The 19959-nt window shown below is 29.0% G+C and overlaps 2 protein-coding genes across 2 annotated transcripts; one reads left to right on the forward strand and one right to left on the reverse strand.

Moving 5' to 3' along the window:
* Positions 1–2877: 2877 nt before the first annotated feature.
* LOC113855877 (probable transcription factor KAN2) lies at positions 2878–8761 on the forward strand. Its single transcript, XM_027487507.1, has 7 exons — positions 2878–3208; positions 3438–3514; positions 3834–3870; positions 4005–4167; positions 4261–4399; positions 6213–6362; positions 8738–8761. The coding sequence occupies exons 1-7, from the start codon at positions 2878–2880 to the stop codon at positions 8759–8761; spliced, it is 921 nt and encodes a 306-aa protein (XP_027343308.1).
* Positions 8762–12767: 4006 nt separating this feature from the next.
* Positions 12768–15861, reverse strand: LOC113856506. Its single transcript, XM_027488339.1, has 3 exons — positions 14037–15861; positions 13102–13935; positions 12768–13013 (listed from the first exon to the last, which is right to left on the reverse strand). The coding sequence occupies exons 1-3, from the start codon at positions 15063–15065 to the stop codon at positions 12984–12986; spliced, it is 1893 nt and encodes a 630-aa protein (XP_027344140.1). The 5' UTR covers positions 15066–15861; the 3' UTR covers positions 12768–12983.
* Positions 15862–19959: the final 4098 nt, after the last annotated feature.

Genomic DNA, 19959 nt, shown 5'->3' on the forward strand with positions numbered 1-19959 from the left:
TATTAATTTGTTGCCATACTCACTTGAAACACTATCAGCTGGGTTCTTGTATCATGTTCGCGGTGGAAGAAATATGCAACTACTTACATCACCTAAAAATTGCATCTAACAACCAAGGTCTTTTCAACATTTATATTTGATTATCTATATTATAACATATAGAGAAGCAAAAGAAACACCCGCGATTCTATTAATGATGGTGGCTACTACAAATGAAGTCAAGCAACAACTTTACATGAACGGTGACAAGTTTTCCCTTTGTTGGCCACACTATCTAATCAATCGTTGTAGCTACCTTCTGTGTTAATTTTCTTTCCTACGCTTCGCTTACTAGGGAGCCAAATTTTCTTTTTCATAACCGTAGCCATCATAAAATGATCAGAATTTGATCATAGAGATTAATGAGATTATTGTAAACATTTTCTTGGACATACAAGCATTCATAGTTTTGGAGTTCAAAGAAGCATATAGGACAAAATACTTTTGCCCCTACATGATCTTTACCCCTATCATTGCCAATGTCTCCAATATTAATAATTAGTTAAGACATACTGACATGAAAATTTCGAGGTTAGTATATCATATATATATATATATATATATATATTGGTTAAATTTACGCTTAGGGATTTGAAGTTCATTATATTAGTATAGAACTTGCTAGGTATTTTCCTTTTCCTAATAGAAAAAGAGAGACAAGAATCGAAACGTGTGAACCAAAAAAAACAAAAAAACTAAATATCTTACCAGCAAGACAAAACTTTGAAATGACTAAAACATCTTCGTATTCAAGTAAGACACTTAGTGGGTCGTGTGTTCAGTCATAGGCCAGGAATAGGATAAATTTATAACTAATCTATTTACGTGTTATCTGATAAATTATACTCAACATATATAGAATTATTGGGTGGCTATAATATGTGTTACCTCTATGTTTATGCTTTGTACGGGCTATAGTAAAAGAATTAAACACGTCCTTAATTAGGTAAATTTTTTATAGTTATTATTTCTTTTCCAAATTTCTCAGAAAATTGATAAAAAATAGTTTTACAAAAATTCAAAGTAAATTAAAGACATAGTAAACCAGTTAAGTTATGTATAAAACTGCATCTAAAATGACTGTAAATTAACCAGAATAGAAAGAAAAGGATTGGAAGGCGATAGAATGACAGTAATTAATATTGAGAAAAACAAGAGTAAGAATTTAAGTTGAGAAATGAATGTCTTTGTGGACTAGAGCTCAATGGTATCAATTAATCTTGGTCAATATATATACCCTTCAAAACTGATGTTACTATGGCTTCAACATAAGAATATTTTTATAACAAAAACAAACGGTAGCTGTTATTAACAGAGGTCAACTAATAGTATTAGTAATAAAGATCATCTTGGAGAGGTAGGCAAGAGGGAAATTGGAAGAGGGAGGGGGACACAACCTGTCAAAGAAAAATTGGAAAAATAAAAGGGTTAAACAAATCACATGATTCTCAATAGTCCAAAATAAGGGTCATATGTGTGCCTTTGATCTCTATGTTAGCTCTGGCTAGCTACTTGCTAATTCAAATGTTTAAAATCAAAATGTTAAAATATTATAAATTAGAGAAATACAAGTGGTTTTGTCCGACCATCGTCTTCTACATGTAAAATATTTTATTATATTTGAATATACTAATTTGTGAGAATATTTGATTTGATGTGCGATGACTAATGGTATTTTATGCTTAATTTCCTTACATTCCAACGATAAGTCCCACTTGCTAATAATGCACCTTGAGCTTCTTAAAACAGAAAAGAACCTTACCACGCAATCTCTCTCTGAGCACGTATATAGGGTTTCCTTCATCAACAGATATTATTGGATCTATTAACACAAACGGATTCAACAATACTTCACTTGCAACACTGGATATGATTGAATCACCCTCTTCTTCTTTTGATCAGTTGCAAAACTGATTAATTTAGGGGTCTTCAAAAGAATTGGCTTTGTTGGATCTTGGAAACAAGCTTTGGCTTCTGTTGAATCTGTGGTTCGGTCGCAGTTATATCTTTGGAGGGGATACTAAAGGCTGCTATTAAACTTCATCATCACCAATGGTTTGCACAAAAACTACTTCATTACTTCTCTCGTTATATATATGTCTCTGGCATCTTATGAGCAATTCAAACTGTTTAGTTTTGCCCGTCAACATGTTCTTAATCTTATAGAATGACATAATGTTGACCTATCTTTTAGGAATAACCATTTCTATTTGGCTTCAAGTCTTGACTTCTCTTGGTTTTGGATCTCATCTTTTGTAGCACTTGAATTTAGAAAGGATATAATTAATTTCCTTTCAGAATACTTAATTATTCATCTAGTTAATCATGGAAAGTTCAAATGTGAGCTCTAGACATCTATCCATACCTTTAATTTTTTTTTAAAAGTAAAGAGTACTATATACAAAAAAAAAAAAACAAAAAAAACAAAAAAAAATGTTGAGCACAAGCAAACACAGTAAAGAATTAAACCTATATAGGTCAAGTACTACACTTACACTTAGATAGGTATCTTGTATATACGTGTGTTGAAATTGTAGATTATATTGGTCAGTGTGGAATTTCAAGACCTAGGAAAAAGCAAAGACTTTAAATAATTTTATGGCACAAATGTAAGAAGACAGCTAGTTCTTCTAAAACATCATATATGGTGTCTTCAAAATCAGTACAACCAATTAAAACACATTTATTTTTGCCCACATATATGTAACATAATATCTTGGCTAGCTAGTATATATAAATAATTTTATCCTCTCTGAATAAGCATTTTTCGTGTGTTCATGACCTTCACTCTATACCAGGAAAAAAGGAGTATTTAGAAGAATTATTACTTAAACAGAAATGGCTGATGAGAGAACTTGTATATCTGAAGAAGACAAGAGTGAAGGTAGCAAACCCTCTTCTCCAAGTCTTAGAAAACGTTCATTCTTTGACTTGAACGAAGAAGCTGTGGATGATGGAGATGATACAATAAGTGATGGTCCCCTCAGTAACAATGACATATCATCTCAAGAAGGTAATTTGAATAGCAATAATAACTCAAGTGATGAAGGGAAAGACCGTCCGACTACGGTTAGACAATATGTGCGTTCCAAAATGCCAAGACTCCGTTGGACTCCTGATCTCCATTTAGCTTTTGTTCATGCTGTTGAGAGGCTTGGTGGACAGGAAAGTAAGTGTAACTCACTTCACCCTTATGATAACTTACTTCAGGTGATGAATATTCTGATTAATTATTTCCCGTGTTCAACTTATTTTTTTTATTGAGGAATATAAGAAGTATTTTAACCTGAAAAGCTTCCAAAGACTTTTATTTCTTAAAATTAATTCATTCCCAAACATGTTATAAATTTTTCTTCTTTTCTAACCTTACATTTTCATTAACCACATATTGGGTACAGGAGCAACTCCCAAGTTGGTTCTCCAGTTGATGAATGTGAGAGGACTTAGCATTGCACATGTAAAGAGCCATTTGCAGGTATATAAACTCATGTATACGACACTTTTTGAGTGAATAATTTGATTATTTTTGTTATATAAATGCTTATGTTATAAAATTGACCATTTAGAATAAGTTAAAAAATATTTTATTTTAATAAATTATAACAAATAATTTATTAAAATAAAATAAAAATAAAATCATAAATTATTTATAATTTTTTTAAAACGTCCCTCTAATTAATTGATTTTAATTTGTTGCTTACTCCAGTTAATTAGAAACAGGTCCTTTAATTGCCAAATAATTTTTTTAATTCGACCTTCATGTAAGGCATTAATTATATTTTTTTGGAATTCAGATGTATCGAAGTAAAAAGCTTGATGAGTCTGGCCAAGGTGAATTTTCAAAACCTTGATGTTGTTAGCATAACAATGTTAATTTTGAGCAAATTATTGCACGTGGCATGCCTATTTCATGTCTCCAATGGTTTACTCATGCATAATCGATTATTCACTGCGTTTTATTTCAGTTTTATCACAAAATAGGGCAATGCAAGGAAGGGATCATATTATGGATATGTATGAAAGATTTAATGTCTCACAACACTTTGGGGTTGATAACGGGCACTTTCTGCCATCATCTCTGCTAACAAAACAACCACCTTATGAAATCAATGATCATGGCTCTTCAAGGTATATATAGAAATAAAAATCCTGTGTGAAATTTAATTAATTGTATCTAAGCATAGTTAAAGTTTTGATATAACTTTGATGTTCTTTCGGTAGATTACACCCGGCAGGGTTTTTCAATAGTCACATGATGATAAGATCAAGTTCGGTGTGGGACAAAGAATTATATAATTATCATTATCAACGTAGTTCCTGCACTCCTAGCTGCACCGGCCACACCAAGTTTGATGCTGAGGTAAAAAACTGCTACATTAATTGCTCACATTTTTGCTTGCAATCGGAATTATTAGATTAATTTGCATATAATGAGGGGTAGGAAAATTAAAATATTTTCTCACATAATCTTTTCCCTAATTCAACATTTTTAAAAAACTCCCACGTTTAATTTTTTTTATGAAAATATATAAATTAATTTTAACTTATAATTTTTTGTCATAAATATTTTCTAAGAATTTATTCAAATTAGTTTTATATACAACTAACTTTATTACACGAGTACCCGTACTTACCTTTTAACCCCCAATTTAAACACACACACACACAGAAGTCTCTCAATTATTCTTAGATGGATTTATTTATTTTTAACCAAATTCTTAGAATATAGACAATTTTTTTTTACGAATACTGGTAACATAACTTAGAACATATTTGATTTCTATTTTTTTAAAAATTATGTTTTCAAAAATAAAATATAATACAAATTTGTTATTTAACCAATAAAATACACTGACTTATTCATGATCAGATTCGAACGAAGAGAGATTGTAATTCGATAAGTATATTATGCGGTCAAAGTGTATAATTTCAATAAGATTATATTATAATTTTATAAGAAATAATCACGTATAATATTAGTCATTTCGAAGATATGTTTCAGAAAAATGCAAACATAACAAAATAATTTCTAAATTTATTTGTACAAACTTTGAAAGGAAGTTTTCCTCCACTACCTCTTCCTATATATATATATATATCAGTTGAATGGTGGAATACTGATTAATTATTTGAGTTAATATTTGTGAAAAATTGAGACACGTCAATTTTTCTGATTTTTTATACTAAATTTTATATTTGTTATATATTATAATAATTTTAAAATTTATTTATTAACAAAAACGTATTCAACTTAATATATTATATCAAGGTTTAAAATTTAAAATAATTTAGAATTAAATTTTAAAAATTTGTTTGAAAGAAATTAAAATTATAAACCGGAAAAGATAAAATAAAGGCCTAAGATTGGGAAAGGTATATGACTTAATGAAGATGAAAATAAATCTTAACGATACTCTCACGTTAGAATGATATCAATTAAAATTTATAACAAAAATTAGTATTTATTAAGAATTTAATTTTATATTTGTCTTTATTAGTATAGATTTTTTTTTAAGAAATAAACTGTTAGTATAGGCATTGTAAATTTATACAAAGAAAATAATTTATATCAACAAATAACTTTTTAGTGTATATATATATATATATATATATATATATATATATATATCATTAAAACATTAAATGTTAGTATAATACATTATTTATCATAAACTTTCAAAATCTATACCAATAGTTTTCTTTTTTATATATATAGACAAAGATTATAAAAGTTATCCTAATGTGTGGCATTTTTTGTTTATTAGTAGATGACAATTTTTTTACAGTGTAAAAGAATATTTATATTATTACACAAGAATCAATTAAGACAACAGTTTCTACATTCAATTGTCAAAATATAATAATTTTTTCTTCTTTCTTTAACTCTCGCCCGCTTCAATTTGGAGCTTGACAATAATAGAATGTGTACTATTGTTTGCAAGGTTCCTGATCAGTTGTTTCAAATCTTTGTACACCTTCCATCTTTTATGAAAAATATGTTTGACTCTAGAATCTCTACAACATTTATATGATATATAAATTAATTGAACAATAACAATTTTGAATCTGCTTGTAATGCAATCTTATTTGTTATCTGGTTAATTTATTTAGATTCATTTGGCTGATACATTTTGCATTAGTTAAAGTAATGGTTACTTTCTTTTGAGTTGTAGGTTCATGATTTGAAAAATCAAATTTCAGAATTCGCAAATCAAGTTCAAGTATCAAAACAAACCTACTTCAAAGCTCAGTTAGAAAAGTTGAATGAGAAGAAAGAATCACCAAGTTTCTTGGAGCTAAAGCTAAGTCAAGATTCAGAAAAAGTAAGCGATCACCGTATGAACAGAGAATTAATAAGTGAACAAGAAATCAACACAAGACTTTCTCTTTCGTTGTTCTCTTCTTCTTCCTCAAATTCATCGCAACGAGTACAATGTGGTGAAAAGTATAAAGGCAATACTCAAGTTCAGAATTTGTGTTTGCAAAATTACGCGCCAAGAAATTGTTTAGGTTGAGTACTTACTAGGATCTTAGCATGTCAAATAGACTATATAGGAATGATATCTTTTTAAGTACTTGCTTTACCAAAACAAACATGCATGCACGGACCTTTAATTGGTTCATGCAAGTAATTTTAATTATATTGGACTTATTTGAATAGATGACATTGAGTCATTAGTAACTTTAGATCCTAGAAGGGTCGCCTAAAGTATAGATGTTCAAGGAATATTTTACTTCAGGTTTAGAGTAAAATTAATAAATCACAAATTAAATTTAATAGAGTTGGCTTAGTTTAATTTTAAAAAATAATTAATTTACGATAAATCAACATGATTAAATTAATTGGATTAGTTTGCAATTAAAGACACCGGTTTAATAGAAAATGTAATATTTTGAAAAGTTTAAAAATAAAATGTAAAAATGAGTAATTCGGTTGGTTCAAATTTAAAATAAAAAATCTAAGATATGAACTGATTGCAAGTACTTTGATTTTGGTTTCAATTATAATTAACTAATTAATTAAACCAGTCTGAAATAATTTAATTGATTTGGTTTGAAATATTGGTTTCATCAGACGAATCTCATTCGATGAACTCTGCTAACTCACATCAAAGCTCACCTAGAAAGGTAAACGAGAATAAACGTCAGCTAGTTTCCTAGAGTAAAAGGAAAATTAAAATTATAGAAAAATTAGAGATCACCAAATGGAATCGAGACTTTCTTTTACACTGTTCTTTTAATCCTCAAATTCAATGCAATGAACACAATATGGTCAAAAACATAAAGACAATACTCAAATTTAAAGTATCTTTACAAAATTATTAACCAAGATTTTTGAGGTTTAACCATATCAAATATATCATAGGAATAAGATCTTTAAAGTACTTGCATTGCCAGAACACATGCGCATGAACCTTGCTTAATTTTCATACAAAATAAAAATAATATATTAAATTTGTTTTAATGTAATCTACGCTAGAATTAGAGAGTGAACTAATGCCATTTAATTTGAATTCATGACATTCACTCAAACGTAAAATTTAACCATAAATTGTTTGCTTACAAATTCATTTTTCATATGACAATTATATACTTATCCATTTTTCATACTATTTTATATAATTAGATTAGATATATCTTATGATGAGTTATTGCAATTGGTAGTTTAAACTTTTGTTAATTTTCCATTAACTTCACCTAGTACACTAAATAAAGTAATTGTTTTTAGATTTATATCAAGAAAATTTTATCTTTTGAACAATAAGATAATATACACAACATGAAAATTACTTTTTATCCTATGACAATATATTAACAATAAATCCAAATAAACAGTATTAAAGTTGATAAATTACTCATGTGACAACAAAATAGTATGACAAATGATATATCTTTTATTGTTGTATTCTATGATCTTTTAGTTCTTATCACAGATAAATCTCAAAGTTCTCAACGTTTATAGTGGCTTTTTTTTTTCCTTGTTGGTGCATTATTAAATGGTTTTGCCATCAATATTAAAATGCTCATAGTTGGTCATGTATTACTTGGTCTTGGCATGGGATATTGTAATTTGGTAAGAACTAGCATAGTAGATAACATGTGCTTTTAAGTTTTAATGCTTGAATTTAAAATAAAAAAATTGGTACTTAGCCTAAATTGTTATTTTCTTTTTTTACATTATAATAGTCCATTCCAATGTATTTACCTGAAATGACTCTATTAAATATTAGAGGAGCAATTCAATATTGGATTTCAAATGATGATCACAATAGGCATCTTGGTTGCAAATCTTATAAAGTATGCAACTGCCAAGCATGAAAATGGATAGAGTTTTTTTGGGTATTGAGTTTTTCCAGCAATCATATTGTATCTAGAATCCCTTTTCTTAAATGACACACCAAACTCCATGATTAAAAGAGGATAACATGAAAAAATTGAGGCAAACTTACAAAAGATTCATGACACAAATAATATTGATGAAGAGTACCGAGTTTCTCATTGATGCTAGTGAGGCAGCATAAAAAGGTGAACCACCCATGGAAGAGCATTTCACAACCAAAGTATAAGCCTCAACTCACTTTCTGCTCCTTCATTACATTTTTTCAACAACTCATAAGTATCAATATCATCATGTTTTATGCACTTGTTCTTTTCAAGAATTTGGGCTTTGATAATGATGTTTATCTTATGTTTGCAGTTATCACAGATGGTGTTAATCTAATTCTATTTTTACAGTGGACAAGTTTGGACAAAAGATATTATTCTTTGAAGGAGGAATTCAAATGCTTATTTGTTAAGTAAAAATATGTATCAAATTATTTAATTTTTCACAATGATCATATATTAGCTAGTGATTTAATATACAAATATAAAATGAAAATGATTGATGTAATAAAAATCACAATCTTTACTTGTAGATTGTTATTGGAGTTATGATTATGATTGTTTTAAAGTTGCGTGTAAGTGGTGAAGGTTTGTTTAGGAAAGGAGAAGCAAATCTCTTATTTTTTATTTGTCCATATGTTACAGCTTATGCTTCGTCTTAGGTCCATTAGGATACTTGGTTCCAAGTGAAATATACTCTCTTGAGATTTGATTTACTGTAAGCTATTAATGTTGTTGTGAGCATGTTTGTTCACTTTTGTTATTGCTCAAGTCTTTCTATCATGCTTTGCCACTTAAAGTTTAATCCCTTCTTTTTCTTTGTTTGTTTTGTGGTCATCATGACAATCTTTGTTTCTTTTTTTTCTTTTTTTTCCTTTTCTTTTTACTGGTGACAAAATGTATAGAAATTGAAGAAATGAATAGAGTATGAAAGTAAAATTAATTTTGGGATAAATTCATTACTAATGATGTTGTCATTGGTAGTTATAATCATGAAAGCACCCATGAAGTTTTATTTTTTCAATAGTTTTTTTAAAAATTTAATTAAATGAAAGTATTTTTGTTTAAACATATTTGTTTAAAAGAATAAGTATATATTTTCATTAAAAAAATAATCCTATTTAAATCAAGAACATTTAGAGGATAATAAAGTTAACTCAATGCACATACTTTTTTTTTTCACAAATATATAACTTTATCCATGGCTATATTTAAAGAGAGTAATACATATATTATTTACACAGGTTATAGTATAATAAAACCTAATGTACTAATATATCTGAAAATACAACATAAAAATTCTTAAATCTTATAATTGAGTAGTTGATTGCATGCACAGAAAGCAATAAGTATAAATAATACTTTTTTATTTATTTATTTTTTAAAACTAAGATGTATACATTATTTTTATAGGCAAATAATTTTACTATGTAAAAATAATTTGACTTCAATAAAGCACATTTTAATTCTAATTTAATAACAGAAAGCCCTCTATTTAAAGAAAAAATAAGTCAATTATTCTTAAGTTAGTATTTTTTTTTAAATCTGTTGAAATACTTGATTATTTTTAATAAAAATTAAAAATATTGATGTAATTTAATTACGTCCACCTTTTTATTTTTTATTTTTAATTTATTATTTAAATAATAGAATACATTCAAAATACATATGTTTCATGTTATATCATGTACTTAATTAGAATGTATATTTTCAATAACTAACATCTTATTATAAACCTTTATAAGAAATTGTGATGTTGCAAGATATTATAGTTTATTTGAAGTAATATATTTTTTAAAAATATAAATGTTACAAGAACAATTTCTACATTTATTGGAATAAACTTTGCAAGGAAGAATATTCTTCCACCGTCTTATTTATTTTTTATTAATTTTCTTGATACGTCTATTAATTTTTTGTTTAAATTTTTATAATTATTTTAATTTTGTAACGTTTAAATCATTTAGTCAATCAAATGTTAACACGTAAAACTATCTAATCCAATTATTTAACAAATTATATCTATTGAAACTCAAACTCACCACTTCGTTGTTAGTGTACTTTTGTCTTCTATAGCAAAACAAAATCAATAATGACTTACTTAAAATAAACCTAAAAAGATAGATTAATATCGCAAATAAATATTTCATACATTCATTTTAAATTTAATTAAATATATAAATAAATGAGTTTAGCTCTGGTGCATTATTATTAGCGTATAAATATTTACATTATTAACCAATTAAAGAGCTATTGTGTATATTAAAAATTTTAAACACAAATTAATATCCACTGTAAGTTTAAAGAGCTCATGTGCTAGAATGTTTCTTAGATGAACACTTTTTATACACAGTTGAGGTATTATAGTTGCAACATGCAAGAACTACTTTCGCCTCCATGCCAAAATAGTACAACCACCAACCAAAGTCAACCAACCGAACATGAATTATAGGACTTGTTCTAAGGTTAGTTTGTTTGTTAGTATGATCTTGTTTTTAACTGACTTGGGTCAGTGAAGTTAATAAGTATATAGGAAATTTTTATTCAAATCTCGAATAGCCTGTAGTTCATAAACTGTACATAGATTATGGTAACTAAACTATGTAATCTACTCTCTTTTTATTTCACTACTGCTCAACTTAAAAGCTATCAAACAGTACATAAGCCGAACAAAAATATGTATTTACTGAAACTAAAAATGCACGAAACAAAAGAGAATCTTCTTGGATTCGCTCCCATCAATGTCTTCAGGCATTGCCTAAGACATGTCACATACACTTCCTTTTTAGTATACTGTGCACAACAAACTTCAATACTTCATTTTAGTCAGGTCATTTGAATTTTGATTTGAATTTTGAAAGGGCAACTTTCCTCTTGAACTGCATATTACATTGATATTGGTTTGATCACAACTCAGACAAAATTTACCTTTGATCTGCTTAAATTAAGAGCAATACACACAAAGAAATTAATTAAATTCAACACACAAGAAAGACTGCTTTTCTCTAAAAAAAAGTAATCTATGCAATTAATAATACAACCTGTTAAATTTTAAAAAGCAAATATTTTAATTTATATTTACTAAATGAAAAAAAGGATACTAGCAACAGGCAACAGGCAACAGGCAACAGGTTAGAGCTTTGATCATCTCTAAAGTATAATTTGTATTTCTACCTGTCACTCAATATATTTGTTTACATGGACTTTGAGCTAACATCTTCCATACTCAGCCGCATCATTTTCTTCACAAGACAACATAGATCTAGCCACCGCCGCCGCCACAACCGCCACCATGCCCTCCACCACCGCCACCGTCACCACCAAGTCCACTTAAACCACGATTTCGTTTCCTATGCTTGTGGGAATTGTCATCCCCACAAGAAAAAATGATCATTGCTGCAACCGAAAGAGACAGGAAGATCATTCCCAGCCAAAATAAGGCCACAGAGTCATAGCTAACTGCTGCTTCTCCGTGGCCACCGTGAAATGTAGCAATGGATTCTCTGGCCATGGAAGCTTCTCTTTCACAACACTTAAGAGCTATATCTCTATATACTCAAAAATCCGATCAGGGTCCTTATGACCCCTTGATAATCTGAAAGTTAGCTATCACACTAACTTGGTCAACAACTTCTAGTGTTTTTATTATTTAGATAATTAATAGAATTAAAGGTGCATAAAAAATAGTAGTGAAATCTGGGATGGGTTATATTAGATAGTCTTTTTCATTTTGTTGCCCTGTTGGGTTTGATAGTTTACCAACCAAAAGTTGGGTGGAAAGATATTTCATGTGAATAAATAATCGTGTAAAGCAGTGAAATAGGGAATCAGATCCTAACATTTTGGTGGAGAACGGGACTCTTGCAACGTGTCCAATTAATTAAAGTTATTTATTTATTTTTGTTTACCGCTTAAAGACGAAACTGTTGCAATGTATGGAAACAGATTACTTCCGTTTTTTGAGCAATTACAAATTGATATGTATGTATATACAGTATGTGATATTCAATGTAATTGTTTTATTTTTTATTTATTTTCTATAAAATTTTTAAAATTATACCTTAAAGTTAAAAATGATAAGTGAAAAAATGAACACATAAAGATTGTTATTAAAATATATTTATAAATAACATTAAAAGATTTACCAAAGCAGCTTTATGTGGTGTAGTCTGCCTCTTCATGCAAATTTTATTTATTTTATATTTTCATTTCGGCTTAAGGGTAAATTTGAAAACCAAACCACGATATGTACGTAAAAGTTAAAAATATTTTTGTGAATTTAATTTGGTCGCCAGTATCTGATATAGCTGGAACAGTATCACGTTAAAGATTGATGCAACTTACAAAGAGAGAAATTTTTATTGAAACAAAAATTTACAAGATACAATAGGCAACAGTGGTTTACAGCTTCGGTTATGTACACTCATGGATACAGAAGCAAAAGGGGACCAACAAGAAGGATGGGAAAACAGAACATTAACACACAAATTACATAACCAAAAATGTGCATTTCACCAGGCATTCAGATTATGAAAAGTCTTCTTTTCTCTCCGTAAAGTTCAAGCTTCTGGGGGTAGTGTTCGTAGTTCCTGAAAAAATTTGAAGCCTTTATGTACGTAGTTCCCAACATTATTACTACATACACAAAACATGCACAAAAAATAGTAATACAGTTACCTCAGGGAGCTGCAGATGTCCATGATATACATTGGAAGATTTAACAATTGTTTCCCACTTAGGATATGGTGATGGTGTCTTGTGAGTTTGACTTCGTGCATGACTGTTTGCCATAAGGTTAGACCGTGAATTAATGTTCCTTTTGGAAATTGTAGGCAAAATACGCTTAAGCCAAGACTCTGATGGAGCTTTTAGTGAAGGAAGGACAAGAGGAAGTCGAAAACAGCTTGTATCAGATATTTCTGGATGGCCTAACTTCATAAAATATTGGCTTTCTAAGTCAATTTTCCCATTATTTCCTATCTTTGAGCTGGCCAAAGTACACTTTGTAGGACTTGAAATCACAACCAAATCCTGATATAAGTCACTTTGTTGGTTGCCAGCCTTGGTCAGTCCTTGCTTTTCTATGTATACTTTCTTGGAATTTTTTTTCATTTCCATTTTCATGTCATTGATAGAATTTCCTGAACTTTCAGGTTGTAATGCTGCCTTCACATCCATAACATCCAAGCGTTTGCTATTCTCACATGAAGAATCTATTGAAGGATTATTATAAATGCCACTATCTGTTCTCAAGGCCTCAATATCACCCCCTATGTGATTGGTTTGAGACTTAACTTTATGTACAGAGTCAACATGTAGTGTTTTCTCAACAATAGGGCTTTCATAACTAGAATCACGTTGTGTGCTCTCACAGGACACTAAATTGTTGCAACCTCTTTGATGTGGATCAGTGCCAAGTTTAGATTTTACATGAATACCCAAAACTTCTTTTTCTTCTGTAAAGCCAGAATGGGAATCTATTGATTTTTTCCAATTAGGAGTTCTACCATGCTGCAGAATAAGATTGGTGAAAAAAAAGATAGCAAAAGCTGAAGAGAAACGATAACAAAAAAGACAGAAAAGTGGATAGTGTCAAATCATTAAATCAATACCTCTTTTGTAGATTCAGTGTGAGAAGCATCTGATTTAGCTTGCATTCCATGAACTGCATTTCTTTGAACCTTATCGACCATTCTTAATCCAGTTACTGGATTCAAAAGGCAGAACCGAGGAAATAGGCTACAGACTGTGGTTGTGTAGTTTTCAGATTCATCGCAATCATCACTTTCATCTTCACTTTCTTCCTTACCAATAATATCTAGGTTGTAATGTGTCAAAGCTTTTGGTCTATGCTGATTAAGGGTCACATCTTTTTTTATCTGCTTTTGTTGTTCTTGTCCAACAAGTGCTTTCTTGGAAGCATAGTGAGGTGCTTCAGATATCATTGCCTTTGCTGCAGGCAAGAACCTATCAATCATGAAATTACGATCTTCCTGTTCACTAGAGAAACTTCCAAATGGTTGGACCTCTTTCTCATCCCATCCACTCAAACCACTCACACTACAGCTCATGAAGAATGATTCAGCCCTAGAAAGTGTATCAAGAGCATCTACATAGGCCTCATTTCCATCATCTGAGTCAGAACTTTCCTTCTCCTTAGTTTCCTCTTTAGAGCTTTCATCATATTTTGTTACTTTTTTAACCAAAGTTGCTACATTTTGAGAGTTTTTTTTAACCAAAGTCAAAACTCTACCAGAATCTTGTTCCTTAATTTTTGATACCCTCCCAGGTGGAATGTTTGGAGTGATTGGAGGCTGCCCAATAGCTTGTGTCTGTAATTTGCTTTCATCTTTGGGTCTTCCTGGAGCCTTCTCCCATATAAAAGGAACAGTTCCAGCATGCCTCACTGGACCTGAATTTAACTCTGATTTGTAAGAAGGAGCAGGTTGAAGTCTAGCTATTGAATTATCAATGTTCCTTTTGTTGTCTGTTTCAGAGGTCACTGTTGATGAGAACCGCCTTACTGACAAAAGTGGTTGATTAAAATTTAACTGTTTTTCTTCCATTAGATCTTTGAGTATCATGGAACTTGATTCTGTAAAACACCATAATCGAATCAAATTGACACTCAAACCTGACATTATTATAGTGAAAAGGATGTCCTCAGGGCAAATTTTATTTCAAAAGTAGGGAATAGAACCACAGAGCCCAAAATGTTCTAATTGACAAATGATGATACAAGAAAATTGCAAAAAGTGGAGTTAATTGGAATAAAAACAATCCAGCAGAGGCCAACTAAACCGCTTAATGGTTAGTCAGCATTTAAAAATTGATTGATGAGATATAACTACATAAGTTATGCATTATGCGTTTAAAAGAAAAACATGTACCAATCTTTTCAATCTTATAGCTATATGGCTATATTCATATATAAAAAAAAAAATAGACGAATGATCAAGAGTAATTGAAATTTCAGTGAGAAATGATAAAACAATTTCAAGATTTTAGAACAATCAAATCAAGCCAAACCATCAAAGAAATGGAAATTTTAGTTTTGTCAGTTAGTTAGAGCTAAGGCCATCATTCATTCAAGAACAAAGATTTGATGGTGGCTTTAGAAGAATAAAGAAGCATTCTTATTTTCAGAACAAAGATTCACTGTACCATTCATGGCCATGTGCCAAGACCAAGAAACTCCAACACACACATGCACCCGAACAGAAAGAGAAAGAGTTCAGTAAAAGAACCTTAGAAAAACGACTAGACCCAGGAATCAACTCACTTTCTTCCTGTGGAAAGCTAATGAATTGGACCTTCTAAGCACCCCAATAGAATATAGAAGCAGAAGCAATTTCGTGTCTTGCACAAGAATATCAGATAAAGAAGACAAAGAAAGGAATTGGTTTTGAGAATAAACTATTTTGTACGCTTATGTTTAATGCTTTGTTGCAGAAGTGAGTAATAAATCCTTCTCTTCTTCTTTATTTATTATATCATTGAATTTTATATGACATAAAAAAATTAAAATAAAATTTAATTGCATACATTCTGATCATTTTAATGTTCCTCGAGATTTTTGCGCTATCATTTAATAAGGAACATATGTGGTGATAAGCATGAGTTTGGTACGTCCGAGTACATATAAAATTGATCCTTAAGAATGAAAAGAGTTGAAAAGGACAAAAAGGCCAACCCTGCTTTACGTGTTCCATTATTGAGCGAATGATCTTCTCCATTACATTTGCAACTCACTTCCTTTTTCTGATTCTATTTCCTTCTCGTTTTTTCATTTTAATCTTCTGTTTATTTTCTTGCTAGTAAAATTAGGAATATACTAAATCAAAGTCTGTGGGATAACCCTTTTTTTATGCAATGATGATAAGGAATGAAAGAAGCCGACTCACAAAGCAAATAACATTTGCTAAAAATGGGATTCTTTCATCTCCATATTATGTTCAACATTTTACAATAATTTGAAAGTGTACCTATCCAATGTACAAGACACTTAAACAGTGTTTTATTATTATTTGAATTTTTGAATGACAGTCCATAAGTTAAAAATGGAGGTTGGTTCAAATACTATATATAACATCAAAATGTTAATTTCGCGTTCGATACTCGATATGGTTTTTAGCTCTGCAAGTATAACTATCGGTGGTCCGAACTTTTGCAGGTTCTGAACGGCAGTGAATAGATTCCTTCTGAATATATACTATGAAATATGAATATAGTTATAATTGCTTAGCCAAAATAATGAGAACAGAGCTGAAATAATTCTACTAAATTAATTTCACTAGAAAACAACATATAAGTGAATAATTAATTAGAAAATACGTATTTAGTTGGATTTCACTTTCTACAAGTGTCACCAAATAAAAATAACACGTTTCCTCACTTAAGACGATACACGTGATACTTTCAAGTATGATAATGAGAAGTGTGTAGTGAGTAATCATGCATTTTAATGATTTAAAAAACAATATTTTGAAAATACGTTGTCAAATACCCTTGTTGTTGCAATAGCACGTCATGAAAAGCAAACTAAAATTTTATTTAAAAATGATATGAAATAATTAGGATGGGGATGAATTTAAGGTGAGGTCTGGGGAGGTGGCAATGAAATGATTTAACCAGATGTTATTCTTGTTAAAAATCTATCAGTAACTCATCCTATAGTTTTTTTTTCTTATTATAATTTACTTAAAGAGTATTAGTTTCACTATTCAACTAAATCGTTTCTCGTAAACATATTATAATTTTTTTAACGTATATACAATAAAAATTTATGTAAATAAAAAATAGATATATGTATTAATATTTATAAATATTAATACTATTAAAAAAATAAAAGTAATAAAGCAATATCAACAGAATTATTCTTTTACATTCAAAAACTCATATACTTTCTAATTCAAATTTTATCTATTTATCAATGGAGCTTCGATTGTAGCTAAATCTAAAGAGAACTTATTATATTCATGCATTCCTTCTACACTAAGGTTAGCCCTATTAATTATATGATTTATATCAACTTAGATATTAATTATACAAATTTCACTATCAACTACGGATTAGTTAAAATTGAAAGCTATAGTATTACTATTTAACGCGGTAAATCAAATACATTTTACGTACCAAGCAGTTAAGAAAAATTTATAAAGAATAAGAATTATTGAAACTTGCATATTGAAAGATTAATCGGCCCAAATAACTATGAGCGACCATAATAATATAGGTTTCTTCCCTTGATTCAATCTGTAACCTTCCTTAGCAAATAGCAAATTCATTTTTTATAGTGCCCTTATCAAACTAAGTTACCAAGGTATCATGCATAGTACTCAATAGAGGGCGTATGAAAAAAATTAATAATAAAAGTTAAAATTAATTCAAAAATATATTTTTTTATTATAAGAATTTTTTAATAAATAATTTAATTTTTACAATTTTTTATATCATATTAATATTTTCAAAAAAAAGTTCTTGTAAGGTTTCCTTCTCACCCCATGAGATCCCTTTTCTCATTTTCTCCTAAATGTAAGTTTTTTTACGATAAGATAAAAATAAAAGAGGAATGATATTAAATGTATTTGTTAATACACTTTATTATTAATTAAAATTTATTAAAAAACTATTTAAAAATATTTTCTCTGTCCAATTTAAGAATGGACAACCTACACTCATGATCGAAATCAAGTCAACCAATAGTGGGTGAGTTCAATCGGTTGTCGAGTTATATAAATTTAAAAAAAATTGATTTAAAATAATTAACTTCGGTCAGACACAATTTCAAAAAATTAATTTTGTGCTCACTTTTCACATTTAATCTTTTTTAAACATCTTTACTCTCAAGAACTTTTTGACTTGCCTTCATCTTTCTATTTTATTTTTTTAAAATTCTAACCTCTACGTCAGTCACCAACATGACCAACACACCCAATCACTATTTATTTGATTTCAATGGTTCAACAGCGACAAATGGTGATGTGATAGTGTTTAGATTCTCAACAAGGTGAAGCTTTACGAGCTTAGATTGTGGCAAGGTGTTGAGCAAGTTGCTTTGATTCTCCCAATGGTGGTTTGATTTACTCGTTGGTGATTTGATTCCATTTGCTGGTGGTTAAACTTGAGGCGAAGACCAAACTCGTTTCAATTCACTTGTCTAACTCGTAACAAGCTTAATTCAAAATTGCCCAATCTAAGACAACAATTAGTCCAATATAGTTCTTAGTTTGCTGTATTCTATTTTCATTGATTTGAAGTTTATAAGCATGAACTTCACCATTGCACAATCCTACTTCAACCAAACAAGGAAAGTTACTTTTCTTATTTCTATTTCCTCTCCCCTTGTCTGGTCATTATATGGTTGCGATGGTAAACATGTTGATGAAGATTTGATTCTTCATCATGTATATTAAGAATATTTTATTTTAAAAAGTAAAACTAACTTCAGAATTTATAATTTTATCCCTTTTAAAAGTTATCAATGTAACAATATATCTATAAAGTATACTTTGGAAGAGGAAGGAAAAAAAAAACTTCACTTAATATTATCCATTAATATAATTCTTTATCTATTTTAATTAAAGAATCAACTAACCTTAATATTTTAAAAATTTACAATCAACACTACTGTATAGAAAGTCCCTACCTGCGTGGAATGATTTTAAAATAAAATATTGTGGCGTAGCCTCCTTTTCATTTTACTAGGTCGATTTCAAATTGGTTCTCAGTATTTATTTTATTGATTGAGATCTCATTCATCTGGTGTTGGTGTTGGTATCAGAAAAGTAGTAACGTGTTGAAAAGCCAGTCAAATATTAATCATTCAAGAATCTCAAATAATTGAATGCTAATTTGACTTAACATCCAAGTTATAAATTTTAATTAGTTTATATGACTTATATAACACTTCGTCAAAATCAGAAGTGACTAATAACAGAAGTTGAGTGTAGTTAGATTTTCATAAAATTAATACATATATCGTATCACAATTCAAAATCTTATTAGGAAGGATGTCTACATCTACATATATAATATGTGTTAATATGTTATATTACACGTTTCCGCCTATCTTTCATCATTCTTTATAAGATTCAAAATTTCTTTCCATTGTAATGTTAATTGCAACGTCGACACTATTTTTTTAAATATATATATATATATATATATATTTAAATGAATTTTTAAAAATAAAAAATTTTAAATTTGCATAAGCGGACGGAACTCCTCTTGTCTCCTTCTCCTCCTCTACCTTCACTTCTATCCAACTCATGTTAATAGAATGATCAAGAGTTTATACATATATATATATATATATATATATATATATATATATATATATATATATTAAAAGAATGTTTATTAACGTCGAAATTTAAACTTCTAAAAATAGTAAATTTTAATTGAAAATAAAATATTTATTTTATTAAAAAAATAAAAATATTTTTATTGAATAATTATTATTATTTCAACTGAACTCAAAAGATTGAGATTGATTTTTTTAAATATATATATATATATATATATATATATATA

The sequence above is a fragment of the Abrus precatorius genome, unplaced genomic scaffold (assembly GCF_003935025.1).
Source record: "Abrus precatorius isolate BTA unplaced genomic scaffold, Abrus_2018 Scaffold11, whole genome shotgun sequence".
NCBI classification, from domain to species: Eukaryota; Viridiplantae; Streptophyta; class Magnoliopsida; order Fabales; family Fabaceae; genus Abrus; species Abrus precatorius.